Raw genomic sequence first — 15382 nt, 5'->3', positions numbered from 1 at the left:
ACTGTGCAGTCGCAGCACGAAGAGAGTTAATGATATCTTGGACTCTCTCAAGCTCTCCTCTCTGTTGTGCGCTTACCAGGTCTTGCCTCATTGCTGATTGGCTGAGCCATTGCACTGCGTTGGTCATGTGTCTCTCTCATCTTCCTGACAGCACAGCATGCGTGCGTGGTCACTACTGCAGGCTAGCTTGCTCTTGTGACTCATTTATACCTTCACGGCCTCACTATGCACTTCTGAAATATTGGGTAGATGTAGGTTGGTTGTTATGGAAATCTAACATTGTGAACATTGATCTACACATATATGCATTTTAGACATCCTAGCACATGTTGCCAAAATTTATTTTATTTGATACAATGTATTGTAAAACCAGAAAACTTCACATGCATGTGATATGAATTTTGCAAATTTTGCAAGAGCCAAGCTTTACACACAAGAATGTTTACAAGTCTACACTATGTATAATGAATGCCAATGGCAATTTAAGAAAATTTCATGCAGTGGAAAAGGCCATCAGCTCCAATTCACAAAAATTCCATGTCGCAAATATTTCTGTTTTTGCAGTATGAACAAAACAGTAAGTCTTAGTAATATTATCTGTTGTGCAATGACTGTACTATTTCTTGTAGACCTTTGAGGGGTGAAAGACAATGGACATATCTCAGCTGGGGTTTCCTGCATGGAACATGTCCAAGACATGTCTTCAGGTGTATGGGACTAAAAGAAAAACAACACTCGATCATCAAGAGGAACTAGAAGGCCAGGTAAGAGCATCAAATACATGAAAGTTCCTGTTGGCCATGCATTTATTCTTGTCCGGGTAAAATTTTAAAAGTAACATTCCAGCAATATTTTTCTTGTTTTCGACAAGTAAGAAATAATAAAATAAATTTGCTTGTGACTGTGTGATGCATGTCCATTTTATGAGAAACTATTCATGTGCTAACATGAATCAGGTGACTTTTGGAAAACCCATTTGAGAACTTTTTGTGTGTATGTTTAATTGTTAGGTCATACAATTACATGTAATACAATTCATAACCAATGAACAAAGTTCAGGATCTCCCTTTGGGATCTTGAGTTATGGTGCCTTTGTGGGTTTTTTTCTTGAAAACGTGATATTTTCAACAGCATGATTTTTTTAAAAATACATACATGTGTACAAGAATTTTGAATGCTAGTGAAAATTTAATGTCACAAAAAGGCCATCAGCATCAATTTACAAAAATGTGCTGTGGAAATACCTTACTTTACAATACTGGTTACACTTACTGGTCCAATACTGGTCTAACAATGACAGGTCAAATTAGTAGAAAAAATGGGTTATTGTGCATCCCTGCTATACAATATATTGCACCTTCAATGACAAATTTAGTTATAACTTCTTTAGTACCTATAACAACACTGCAAGTATTGCTTATGTAGTTATGTAGCAAGTCTAATTTTTCGCAAATCATTGGTTAAATTCGCGATTGTGGAGCGCCATACGGAACAGAAAAATGTATGCGTGCACATGACATTTATGTCAGGATCTGAGTTACAATATTTTTGCATGTTTCATAGGTTTGCGAATAGCACTGTACTGGTGAAAGTAGCCAAAATAAAAACCTTTCAAAATATTCATAGTGTGTAGTAGCATGGAGTAAAATGTCAGTTTTACCTGGTCATGTACATGTACAATTGTACAAGAGGGCTCTTTCTTTCAGGGATCCCATACAATAAGATTATGACTAAAGCTTTTGCTGCTTGGTGTTTTTGTTTATTTGATTGATTTTAGTTCTGTCCACCAGCCAAAAGAGCCTATTTGAAAGCCCAAGAAAGTTCGCCAATGGAGGAGATGCCATTCATGGCCATCACACAGCAACCAGCCATACAAGAAAAGACTGTTAGAAATCTTTCACCATGCCATCAACATGACCAGCAAGTCCAGAAAACATCATCATCTTGGTTGTCATGGCAAGGTGGAAAGTTGAATGAGTGGAAGGAGGCACTGGAATCATGTGACAGTGTACAAGGAAGGGAGGAATCTTGTGAGGAGACGCAATCTACAAACATCCAAAGGCTAGAAGATGATGGTGTAGTAGGAAGTTCCTGTGTAGAGTTTGGAGGAGACAGGCGTTCACCAGACTGGCAGACATCAGAGAATCTCCACAAACAACTCATGGTATGAAACACTCGTATTCTGAATACCAAACCTTTATTCACATGTCAGGCTTTCTGATTAGCGTGGGAATAGGAATCTCCCCTTTCCTCTCTTCTGCCCATTCCCTCTAAAAGTAATGTTTTTTTGTGTTATCTGCTGCGGGTTGAAATTATAACACAATAGAAAACAGAAGATACCTCAAAGAACAAGGTATAGACACACTTGTTTAGGTTGCAACACTTGTTTTAATGTAACCTGATAAACTTCAATAAAATGAGATAAACGACACATATGAACACGTCAACTATATGAAGAAAGAACACCAACTGAAGCTGTGATGGAAGAAGGCCAAAACTTAAAATCATTAAAAAAAAAAAATGGCCAAGATTCCTGGTGCACCAAATTTTGACAAACGGCATCGCCATAGCCAGTGGGAATGTAGTGTGAACCAAGCATTTGTGGTTACATGGGGCATGACTTGTACCCTTTTATCCCCTCAGTCCCTATTCAATTACTCTTAGTACTTCTATGTCTTCCATGAGCATCATGGCAAAGGAAATCGTGCACTGAGTACAAGTATTCAGTTTTGTGGTCCCAATCCAAATTGGTAAAAAGTAATGAATTTTAATAGATTGAATATAATAACCTACTTTTGGCACTAGTGTCATGTCACAACAGCCAACCAACTTTGTTTGGAAACATGCAGTTGCATTAGACTGAAGATGCTCACACACCTCTGAGGCAAAGACACGAGTGAGTTTCTTGAAGAATATTTTGACATTTCACCTCATTTTGTGTGAATGATTCATACCAAGATAACAATATTTCTTGAAATTCTTAAACAATGAATCCATCCCCGCTAGAAACAAAAAACCATAGTCATTGTTCTTGTTGTCACTTCAAAACGTTGTATGCACATATACTAGGTGTTTCAAAAAACATTTCCCAATTTTGATCATAAATATTTCAAAAACCATTCATTCGATAAAACTGTCATTAATATGAGTAATAGCTGGATAGTGTACAATTTGGTTGCAGGTAATTTGCACGTGAAAGCATAAATCAGTTTCATTAAATCTAAGATTGATTTTGAAGTAAGGTTTCAGATTTTGGTCAGATTTTAACCCTCTGTACAAAAATTGAACTTCACACAGGAACCAATGATGTGTATGTGAGTGTGTGCTGACAATGGCCCTGAACAATGGACATGCCTGAACCACATGTTGACTAGGTGTTAGTCTCGCGCTCCCTGGCACATGAATGCTTAATCAATAATTCATGTGGATTGCCCTGGGCACTGCTAGTCTGAATTCATGCACGGTAAAGTGCTTGCAAACACCACATTTCATTCCAGCTGGCAATCATTTTCAAATTTTGCTTCTGACATATCACTAAATTTGGGATATAAATAAGCATGAATGATCTGAAGTTCCTCATTTTAATACAACTGTCTACTAATTAAATAGTCTGACAAATTTTTCGCTTTTTCGATAAAAAGAGATATTTTTGGGTAAAGAGTTCAGCAGCATTTATCATTGGGGCGATTTGTTTCAGAGTAGATTTATTTAAGGCTCCATATACACAAGTGTATTATACTCTAATTGATTTTCTTTACTTCCTGTTACCACGTTTACGATAGAACAGAAGGTATTCATCGTAATTTTGTTTTTCAGAAGTAGGGAGAGCACTGACGCGACTCAACGACAGTATCGACAGGCGTTTGACTTTACACAGATACTGCCAGAGGCTGAATAAAGACTAGCTGTGATAGTGGAATTTCTCATGAATGAATAATGAAGCATTCAAACCCTGGCCATTGTTCAGGACCATTGTCAGAGTGTTAACCACACACTCACATACACACCCATTGACCCCTGTGCAAAGGGAAATTTTGTACAGAGGGTTGAAAATAGAGCAAAGTCTGGAACCTAACTTTGAAATTAATCATGGATTTCATGAAACTTATTTATGCTTTCATATTTAAACTACCTTCAACCAAATTGTACACTATTCAGCTATCACTCATATCAATGACAGTGTTATCTGATATATAGTTTTTGAATTATTAAGAATCAAAAGTGGGAAATGTTTTTTGAAACACCTAGTACTTTGTGTTCAGCACAGACTCTGCAGAACGGGAAAGAGGAAACATGGATAGCGTGAATTTGGTTTTCAATGTTTTATTTGTCATGTGTTTTTGAAAGCAGCATGTCAAGAAATGGAGCCTTGTTGTATCCGATCAGGTAAATGTTTTTCTTTCTCATGATGTGCTTAAAGTGTCCTCATTATACACGTGTAACTGGATTCTTGGTATATCAAGCCCATTGTAACCTATTCGTTCTGCCATAGGTTTACATGCAAAGGAAAATGGGACCGACTCGATCATCTCATTAAAAGCAGTTACTCATTATGACTGAACTTGTTATAACAGGGAATTCTGTATTGACAATTGGCTACACCATCTGAGGGGCTGGTGCTCTTCCAGCTATGGGAGTCTCTGCATGTCAGTCAGTACATGGGATTACTAGGCAAAGTGAGAAAATCCTCCTTTACCTCACCTTGGTTTCTTATGAATTTGGGGGCATCCTACATATATTCCTCCTGGCCCAGCAGCTAGTACAACAAGCATTCCTGGTTCACCCTAAAAGTTGTGGTAGCAACTTTAGGACCATCTGGCCAGTTTCACAGACCTGGTGGTAAATTGTTGTAGCTTTATGCGGTCACTCACTGCAGCTGCGTTATCTCAGTTTTTCGTATAGTTTCACCCCTAGGGGGACCACTCTCTAAACTCATCCCCATGTCCCTGCTGGTCAGATCCCTGTGTTTGATGTGGGCATCATGAGAATTCCCGCTTCAAGGGAAGCTCCTTTGAACCCCTCTCCCTCTCCCTCAGTGAATGGATGCTTAGTGATTGTGATGGGGGCCTACCTGCTTCCCATCACACCTCCAGCACTTGGCCACCCTTCAAATCTTGTCATCATATCAACTGCTTATATGCAACTGCTGGTTATCAAGGACATGGTCCAACATCATGTGCTACTTTTACAGATGAACAATTTCACAGTATAACTTGCATGTTCCCTTGCCATGTCTTTTATTAGTCACATTAATATCACAGAAACATGCAAGTTATGCTGAGTCGAGGGGAAGGTGCATTCCATTGTCTTTTGTTAAACATTTCAGTACTTTAGCAATGATTGACAGATGAGGTCATCTGAGGAATATTGGTTTGGAAGGATTTTTTGTGGGCATTCCCAAATAAGAAAAATAGAAGAAAAAGATATTAAAAATATACGTGTATGGAATGTTTCTAGATATTCGTTTCACCACAAACGTGATGTTGAGGGTATCATAAATCAACACAAATCAACATGCATTTGGATTTCAGGGGCCCAAAATGTTGTGGTATACCCACACCATTTTGAACATCAATAAAGCAGTCTGCTGAACAAGCCGAGGCAAATTTGACATAAGTGGACCCAAAAGTTTTCTTCAGTCTGACTGATCGGAGATAAACAAGATTGACTGTAAATTTTTGAGAGTGGGTCTCAATATGTGCAAATACTCCCATATCATGCCCTTCCATGTTTTCTCTGTTTCACCTAATGATCAGAAACAGGTGGAGAGTCCAGACCTGCAGCAGGTGAGGCAGGAGACACTCAGAGCCAAGGCTGAGAAGCTACAGGCACAGCTCCACTACATGAGGGTCAGTACAAAGTATACTTCATTTGGTGTGTTTAGGGAATTGCACCCATTTATTTCTGTGGAAAATTTGACCCATCATATTATGAAATCAGGAAAAGTGTCAGCAAAATTATTTGAATTCCAGAGTAAGCATCATTAGAGGGATGTCTTCCTCTCAGGCTTGAAATGAAATTCCACGCTATCCTTACACTGACTTACAAATAAAGAAAAGTCTGCGAAACTGAAGGGTAGAATATTCATCAACAGCAGACTTAAAGTAAAGATTGTTACATTGCCTTGTGCTTTCACTGAATATTGATATTGCTCATGAATGCAAATTAACTGAGGTGATGATGTGAACTCTCATCATTACCATTGGTTTGTTCACAAAGATCTCACTACAAGATAATTTTTGACTGATAATTCATTCAGAAGCTTTGACTCCTTCCCCTAATAGTCATACAGTCAGGCCTCAATCATGCGACCATCTCTTAACCAAACTTCTTTATCATCAGGATATGTTAGGACTTGAAGAAAGTGATTTCAAACTCAGTTAAAACTCCTTCCAAACTCTTCCGATTCACCCATAACATTTCCAACAGAAACATTTTATAGATTTTATGTTGAAGTGTTTCAATTTCCTTTGAAAATAAACTAGAATTTCAAGTTGGCTAAGTCAGATCATAATACTGTAGTATTCGCTTCCTATCTAACTACCACTTGGTCCACAGCGACATGTTTGTACAGTGCACTCCTGTTACAACGAACACGGTTGTAACGAAATTTCGTTAGAACGAAGTAAATCTTCTGGTCCCAAAATTATCACCATTAAAGTCTATGGTACAAAATTTGCTTATAACGAACACAGTTACAGCGAAATTTCCGTTATAACGAAGTCTTTTCCGAGCGCCACAGACAAAGAAAAACAAAAGAAATGTGCTCCATTATAACAAAATGCGAATTGCTTTCGAAAATACGTAGCGGAACAAGCATTTATAGCGTCTCTGCATGGGTGAACGCTTCACACCACTGTGTGTTCGCTCCTTGTGTCACACACAGTTTCTGAGGGGAACTTGCGTTTATTATTGTAATACAGTTATTCCATCACATTTCACATAGCTTTGCAGTGTATGATGAATATTCAGCAAACATAATATACGTGGTTCCTTGTTTTTGTTATATATTGTATTTGTTGGGTTATAACGAAATTTCGTTATAACGAAAGAAAACTGCCGGTCCCGAGCATTTTGTTATAACAGGAGTGCACTGTACATTGTTTCTCCCATATCTGGCCAAACCACGTATCTGAAAAGGCGCCACTCCAGACATAGCTGGATAACAGAGGTCTTACTGTGCCTGGCTTTTTGTAACACAATGTTCAACATGTGATGCAAGGGATACAAGTGTCCAATTTCACTTCATATCAGCAACAACAAAATAATATATTATGAATGAATAAGGATTTGTGTGTAGATCAGTTGGAGAGTTGCAAATAAATGGCAGCACCACATCAGCTGATTGTCTGTCTGAATATATGTAAATTTCTCCATAGCAACAAAATATAAAGTCTCTGTGATTCTGATCTTTGGCCTAATAAGATGTGTCTTCCTGATTACTCTTTACACTCTCCCTGATTTGGATACAGGAACCCTAATACGCTGTCATTGCAACTTATACCACTATGATATACATGTAGCGGAAGCATATCAATCTTTAAGATTTTTAAACATTCATTTGACATCACATTTTGATGAAACTGCTACCATTTAAATCGCATTTTGATTTTTTGTTAGGGTGTATACCTTTTTGCATTTTCATCTTTCTTTTGTTTTGTAAATGAAATGCCCATGGTTCAATCTTGCATGCGTAAGCAGTTATGGTAGTTGGGTAGTTGGGCTTATGCATAGGTGACAGTGAGGCTCAACAGGGTCAAAAGAGAGTAAGTCTTTTCTTTTTTAATCTTTCCATACCTAGAAGTAATATAGTTGTGTTATATTTAATTTAGATAAAGGAAGTGGTAGACAATGTTAGTTGTTTATAACAGTGACAGTAGTAACCAGACTAGCCATTTGAAGGGGACGGCTATTCGGGGCAAGGGACCAAAGGAATGAAGTTGACATTTTCATCACCTCTTCTCCCATGATGACATTTTCACCAAACTTGGCAGAAATCATTCTGTGTACAGTGGGCAGGGGTGCAGAGTTGCTCTAAAATTATTCATGTGCCTCCAGTCTCATGGGCCAAGGACTTTGTTTATAGTTTCCTCTATGCTCTGAATACAGGGATGTAAATAGAGATGAATTAGATGACATGACAAGGCGGTACAGTCAAGTACTATCCTTCATTTTGCCAGCCTTGTGTGTGCTCTGCTGAGATGACCCTTCATCCGTACTGCTTGTTTGGGACATTTTCCACCACCCCTTCCCCTTAGTTTTTATTATACACTGTACCCCCACCCACACATGGTGTGTATGTGGGTATAAGAATCACTCTGAGGTCGGGTGGCCGGTCGGGCGGGCGGTCAGTCTGTTGCAAAATTTTGTGGATCGAACTCCTCTCTCAGTTTTTGAGCATTTGTGACCCGCTGCAATAAAAGGATCCGAAAGTCGGGGTGGACAATTTTCTGAAAATGACCTGATATTATTCCTTACTCTTCCACTTTAATGACATAAATAACATGGCTCATAAAAGTACTCGGATGCGGAGATATCGATGATTTCATTGGCACATCTCGAGTGGTTTGGGAAATCAGTGTTTCAAGAAAACCGCCTTCAAAGTTTTCGTTCCGACGCTATCGTGATACAGGGGAAGCAAGACAGTTCTCACTGTTTGACAAAAGAAGGTACACTCCTAGCAACCTCCGCGATGTTCATTCAAGCTTAGCGCCAGCGATCTACGCATGACCAATCAGTAACCAGGATGCCACGCACTGACCAATGAGATCACTCCCTCCTTGCGAGGGGTGGAGTCTAGCTGTGGCGCTAAATCCAAATCTTCGGACACGTTTCTGTTCCGTTGAAAGTCAGAAAATCATGGCCCAGAACAGCACTATTTTCTTGCCTTTCCATTGATCATTTAGCTTCGAAATTTCGGCAGATGATAGAAGATACATTAGACTCCAAACCCTGTCAAAGACAGAAATCTGAACATTTTGACGGATTTTGATGATCTGACTTCAAACTCGATTTTCTAGGCTCACCCGTCAGCGACTGCAGGATCCTTTTGTTGCAGCGGGTCACATTTGACCACAAATTTGGCATACGTGTGAGTCATGTGACTGCTATCAAAGGTAGATATGCAAGACACCTTTTTCGCTAGTATCACATAATGCATTGCCATGGCAATGGCATATTTTCATTTTAAAGATTGTGGATCGAACTACTCTCATTTTTTTAGCAAGTCACTCCAAATTGGCATGTGTGACCGCTATCAAAGGTAGATGAAAGGCACCTTTTTTGTTAGCATCGCATAATGCGTTGCCATGGCACCGGCATATTTTCATTAAAAATTGTGGATCAAATTACTTTGTCAGTTTTTGAGCAAATCACCCCAAATTTGGCATGTGTGACCGCTATCAAAGGAAGATGTGCAAGGCACCTTTTTCGTTAGTATTCCATAATGCGTTGCCATGGCAATGGCAAATTCTGTAAAAAATCTTACAAAATGTTGTGGATCGAACTACTCTCTCATCTTTTGAGCAATTGACCCCAAATTTTGCATATGTGACCGCTATCAAAGGTAGATGAAAGGCACCTTTTTTGTTAGCATCGCATAATGTGTTGCCATGGCACCGGCATATTTTCATAAAAATTTGTGGATCAAACTACTCTTTCATTTTTTGAGCAATTGACCCCAAATTTGGCATTTGTGACCGCTATCAAAGGTAGATATGCAAGACACCTTTTTTGTTCGTATTGCATGATGTGTTGCCATGGCAACAGCAAATTTTTTTTAAATCTTACGAAATGTTGTGGATCGAACTAACTCTCAGTTTTAGAGCAATTTGATTGAAATTTGGGATATATGATCAAGGTAATGTGTAGGACGCCTTTTTTGTTCATGAATAAATCTGTTGCCATGGCACCAGCATTTTTTTATACCAATCTTACAAAAATATGTGGATCAACCTAGCTCCCTGAGTTTTTGAGTATTTGACTTGAATTTTGGCACAATATGTGACCACTACAGTATGTAGATGTGCAGAACACATCTTCTATCGATGTTCAACTGTGCATTTCCATGGTAACAGCATTTTTTCACTAAAAAGAATACAAAGATATTGTGGATTCTGCAAACTCCCTCAGTCTGAGCATTTGGCTTGAAATTTGGCACATGTGACTGCTATAGTACTTAGATGTGCGAACTTAATCTTCTGTCATTGTTGAACAATGTGTTGCCATGGTAACAACATTTCTTCACTAAAAAGCATACAGAAATATTGTGGACTCAGCTTGCACCCTCAGTCTTTAAGCTTTTAGCGCGCACACAGCTGAAGGTTTATCACGTAACAAAGGCTTCTACCAGTATATTGAGAAATCGGGCGATTTTTCAGCTTGTATACCCATGAATGGAAATTACTGATCTCTATGGAAGAGCCCAAAGAGCTTTTTCACAGTGGTGGAGAGGAGAAAAATCTCTTTGGGAAGAGCAAGATCATCGGTGGAAAGTAACTGCTTGGCGGAGGTCTGCGCTCTCAGAGTGCTTTTCTAGAGTCTTACTGATTCAGTGCTGAAGCGAAAAATTGCTGGTGTTGATACCTGCATATAATTTTGGAGTACCAACCGATGTATTCTTAGCTCTTTTAGCACTTGATGAAGAGGACTTATCTTCACGTAGGTCAGGGTTAAAATGTGCACCTCCCTGTTTGAAGTTGGGTTTTGCTTTGTCCGCAGTTTTATCTGATATAATGTGAGTAGCACTTATCACATTATTTGTATTACATTGACCAAGCATTTCTGGTGATTCACTCTCAGGGTTGACTGAACAATATAGCCTTGAGAAATTTAAAGTGCTAGAGAACTGCACTACACATGCAATCCTATACTGCCCAACCCACCTCAAAATGCTTTAGTATACCGGTACTTAATGTGCATCTGTACTTTCAGGAAGGCTACAGTGGCATTATGACCTGTCAAAGCATTAGCTCTGCTGTTACGTGTAGTGTGATGCTGAGATTTGATGCAGAGCAGTAATTTTGCTTGTTTGAGAACAAACAATAAAAAGCCACTTCCTCATTAAGGTCCAGCTGCAAAGACTGCTTCTTAGTGTCGTTTTGTTTTATTTTTTGTCTCACCCACATAGCGGAAGCAAGACATTGTCATCATTTTTCTGTCAGCATCATGGCATCTTCAACAATTTGGTATGCTCTCTCTAACTTTCCACAGCTTTGAGCTCTGACCACCAAACTCACACCACAGGTACATAACCTAATGATGCTGGTCAAGTTTATGTGAGTGAAGTCTGACAAGCTTAAAGGTCAACATGTCAATGAACTTTACCTTATGATTAATGTGGTGTACTTTCAATAACTTTCCACAGCTTTGAGCTGTGATCACCAACTTCACACCATAGATGCATCACCTAGAGATGCCGGTCAAGTTCAAAATGTTGAATTCCAACAAGGTCAAAATATCAATGAAGTTCCTGTGATTTAAGAACTGTAGTATTTGCTCTCAATAACTTTCCACAGCTTTGAGTTATGACCTCAAAACTCACACCACAGGTACAAGATCACCTAAAGATGGCAGTCAAGTTTGAATTTATATTGGTTATGTTGGATAAGGTCAATAGATCAATTGAAAAACACTAGAATCACAAATTGCAATATACTGACAGGTAAGACATCACTTTGCATATCAATATGCCTTGTTTATTAATTGTTCTGAGGAAAGTTCTAGTGTTTTAGAGTGGTTTTGAGCCACGAAAGTGAGGGGGATGGATTAATATGTGGCAGAGATAGGCTGAGGAGGAGCTTGGAAGGGTTTGCCAGAGGAAGGATGATACCAGTGTAACGTGCGATATTCTCTTTGATATACTGGCAAAATATTCTGCATTTTAACTTAAAAATCAATATTGCACAAAAATCAAAACATATGATCTCAGCAGTTGGTCAATTCAGTATGCACAAATCTCATGGCTGGATCACAGTGTACAAGATTGGCACACACAACAGCACTGCACAATTTGTTGCATAGGGAAAGAATAATGATTGTTTGTGGTTGTCCCAAGGAAAGCTTCAGTTTGCCCCAGATGAAGACATTATCCTTTTCCTCATTTTCTTCCAAATGACTGATCAGGGGCATGTTGCATAAAGAGCTACAATTGGTTGCAACTTGTGAAATCAAATAAAATTCCTCCATTTGTTGCATGAACAAGTTACACTTGATATCAAATATGACTTATGATTGACATCAAATGTAACTTCACAGATGATCCAAGAGCTTGTGTAAAAAGTTCTGTGAGATTATTCTGTCAACGTTACTGCCCTCTAGAGCCAGAAGGGTACAGGTCCTGCTGGCAGTACGGTAAACCAGTTCACAGTTCCAATCTGTGCATGTGCAGTTAAAGGTCATTGCAGACCCTCTGTTGAAATGGATTTGCAACTGAGGTATTCAATACCTAGATAGGGCTTTATGACAACTACATTATAAATGATCCAGGTGCAGATTGGTATTTACAGGTGAATGTGATTCTTTTCAGCAACATTGACAAAAGCCATTCATGCAGCACTGACATGTAAATTACCACTTCCTGCATGGCTGTTTTTAACTGCCCTTCTTGAAGACTATTCCATGATTTGCAAAGTGTGTGGTTGGAGAGGTCATTGCAAACTAGTGCTACATGTAACTGTGAACTGGCTTATTGCAAATCAAATCACTTACGAGTGCAGTAAAAATAGAAAAAATCAAAGATATTTTAAAGGAGATAAGTCATACAGTGGTATGGAACCCCCACTTCAGGAATCAACTGTACTGCTTGCCCTGCAGGTTACTGCACTCTGATTCTATGATAATGATAACATTATCATAGCTTTAACTGGCTTTAACTTAATACTACTGTATACGCTATAATTTTCGCGTACATAAATTTTCGCGAATTGCCGCTGTCACACATTTTCGCGAGTGGTTAAATTCGCGATTGGGGGACCAGAGAAAATATGAAGTGGCAAAGAAAGTGTGAATTTTCAACTTACTAGCAAATAAGAATGATACTAGTTATACACTGTGCACATGAAAAAAACTTACCAAACTCTGCGATCTAGTAAGTTAGAATTCACCATTTTTGAAGTGGTTAAGTCCATCGCGCTAGATTTCTGACGAGTGGTCCCCTTGCGATAATGGATTGGCTCTCTACAGTATTCGTAAGTAGACGTCGACGTGCGTAAACAAGCTTAGCCAGTATGGTCTGTTCGGTAAGCCGTGACATGGTATACTATAGTACTGAAAATGTTCGTATCATCAAGGCAAGGGATTCATTTTGGAAGGTAATATTTTCGTGTGTTGTTAATTTCGCGAATAGCTCCCGACTCGCGAAATTCACGAAAATAAAACCCCCGCGAAATATATAGCGTATACAGTATCATTATTTGCCACCATTATCTATTAAAGTAGGTGAATGATAAAATCATATTTGCTCTAGATATCAAAGGTACTCACCATCACAGAAAAAAGATGAGTCTAACTCTTTTTAATCATTCTGCTTGAGATAACCAGGTCTATCACTAACATTGACTATCAAGGGAAATGGTAATAGAAATATGCTTTACCTCATTACTAGCAAGATTATACCAAGGCTGATGTCGGATGTACCCTGAAAGGGCTGAGCATGCTAGAAATGTAAGTTTATATAATACTCATTAAATCTTGTAAGAATGATTACTGGGACCCGTAGCTATCAGCCAAGTATGAGTCCTACAGTTTGTGTTAGATTGTCCGTAAAAACCAATGAAATGGCCATGTAGGTAGTGAATCTTGTCACATTCACATTTTACACCATTGTTGTTCTTTCCATATAGATGTTGGGCCTTTTGGGTGGGCAACCTACACGGCTCTCGTGAAGATAGCCCTGCTTAACCCGTTCAGGACGAGTCCCGAGTATACTTGGGCAAGGCTCTATGGGAAAATGCGTGTTGTAGCGAATTCAGTCCATCCTCAATGGGTTAATGTTAGTCATATTTGTCATCACAACTGTCAAAGTTGTTGCTGCAGTAATTATAAAAGATCAACTTGGTCCAATAAGAAGAGCACAAGTGCGAACTCTTCTACACATATTCATAGAAATGCATACCACAGGTTGTGAAAATCATGACTGTACAGTGCCAATAACCCCCCCCCCAAAAAAAAAAAAAAAAAAAAAAAAAAAAAAAAAAAAAAAACATTACTTCAGCTCTAGCTGACCATAGTAGTCTCACTTTACAATTTCTATGTCATGTTAGCACCCAAGGTTTTAGTGATTGAAAGTCAGGAAGGTGGATCAATTTATGGATGACAGTAAATTTGGAGAATTATGAGGTAGCATCTATAGGCTTCTTAACTGTCAATCATAGCACTAGAAAAACTCACTCGCCCACAAGTTCCTCACAGATGTCGCATATTTGTAATTACATCCCTCACAAATGATTCCTTGTCCAATGATTGGTCGAGAGCACTGAAAATGACAAAACATATTTCTACCATGAAAATCCTTGTTCCATAAGAGTCTTACTATATTCCCTAAGAAAATAGTAAATATGAAATAGAAAATAGTATAGAAAATAGTAAAAAAAGTAAAATAAACTACATCACACTGGTGATCTCGGTCATGATGTTTTTGCTTCGCAAGAGATTTCATGTACGAATGAATGGGTATCGTACCATCTTCGCTTTTGATATGGAGAAGACAAGGTCAATTTTCACATACAAATGAATGAGTATCTCACGCTGCAGACATGCTTATCCTCAATGCATGTAAAAAAAAAGTGTGTGGGAGAAAATAAATACTATGTCTATTAGAGAGACTCTTATAAAGCACTCATTCTACCTAAAAGGATACCCATGGCATTGTGGAACAGAATGTTACATTACAATGCAGAGTATCATATGTGACCCTGCATCACAAAACAAACAGAAAGTCGCCAGACATGAAATTTTAGTTAAGAGTATACTCTGAAAGAGCAGACTTTAAGCTTTAAAATGACGTATGACTCAAATCAAATGGACTCTCCTAACCTACAGAGATGCCAAGTTCCAAAAAACTTTTATGAGTGAGATTTTCATGACTCGGCGTTTCGGCGCTCACGCGCATGCGCATGCGAACGAGGAGGGTGTCACCCCTCCCATGGTAGGGAGCTTTTTTGAATGATTAGCTCTTAATGATGCAATCTGGTGCATACTTAAGTGACTATTTTTTACTAATTTTGACAGACAAAAGGGCAATATACCTTCAATTGCAACTATCACTTGAATCCTTTGAGCTATGCTCCTTATTTTTGACACAAATTGCAGACTTCACCCGATGCGTGAGAAAAATGGGTGCCCTGCGTGAGATCGTGAGACAGGCCCTAAATGCTTGAGTCTC

General features: G+C 38.7%; 1 protein-coding gene across 1 annotated transcript in view; it reads left to right on the top strand.

Moving 5' to 3' along the window:
* LOC139710374 (uncharacterized) overlaps positions 1-15382 on the top strand; it is a 37922-nt gene that overhangs the window by 8749 nt on the left and 13791 nt on the right. The window contains exons 2-4 of the mRNA XM_071622289.1: positions 630-764; positions 1778-2164; positions 5757-5849. Of these exons, the coding sequence (XP_071478390.1) occupies positions 651-764; positions 1778-2164; positions 5757-5849 (594 nt within the window). The 5' untranslated portion in view covers positions 630-650. The remainder of the gene's footprint in view (positions 1-629; positions 765-1777; positions 2165-5756; positions 5850-15382) is intronic.

This window comes from Diadema antillarum, unplaced genomic scaffold (genome assembly GCF_040938485.1).
Source record: "Diadema antillarum isolate AM-2024a unplaced genomic scaffold, OU_Dant_1.0 seq00001526_RagTag, whole genome shotgun sequence".
Classification (NCBI taxonomy): Eukaryota; Metazoa; Echinodermata; class Echinoidea; order Diadematoida; family Diadematidae; genus Diadema; species Diadema antillarum.
The sequence above is the reverse complement of the archived record's forward strand: the minus strand, read 5'-3'. Positions and strand labels throughout refer to the sequence as shown.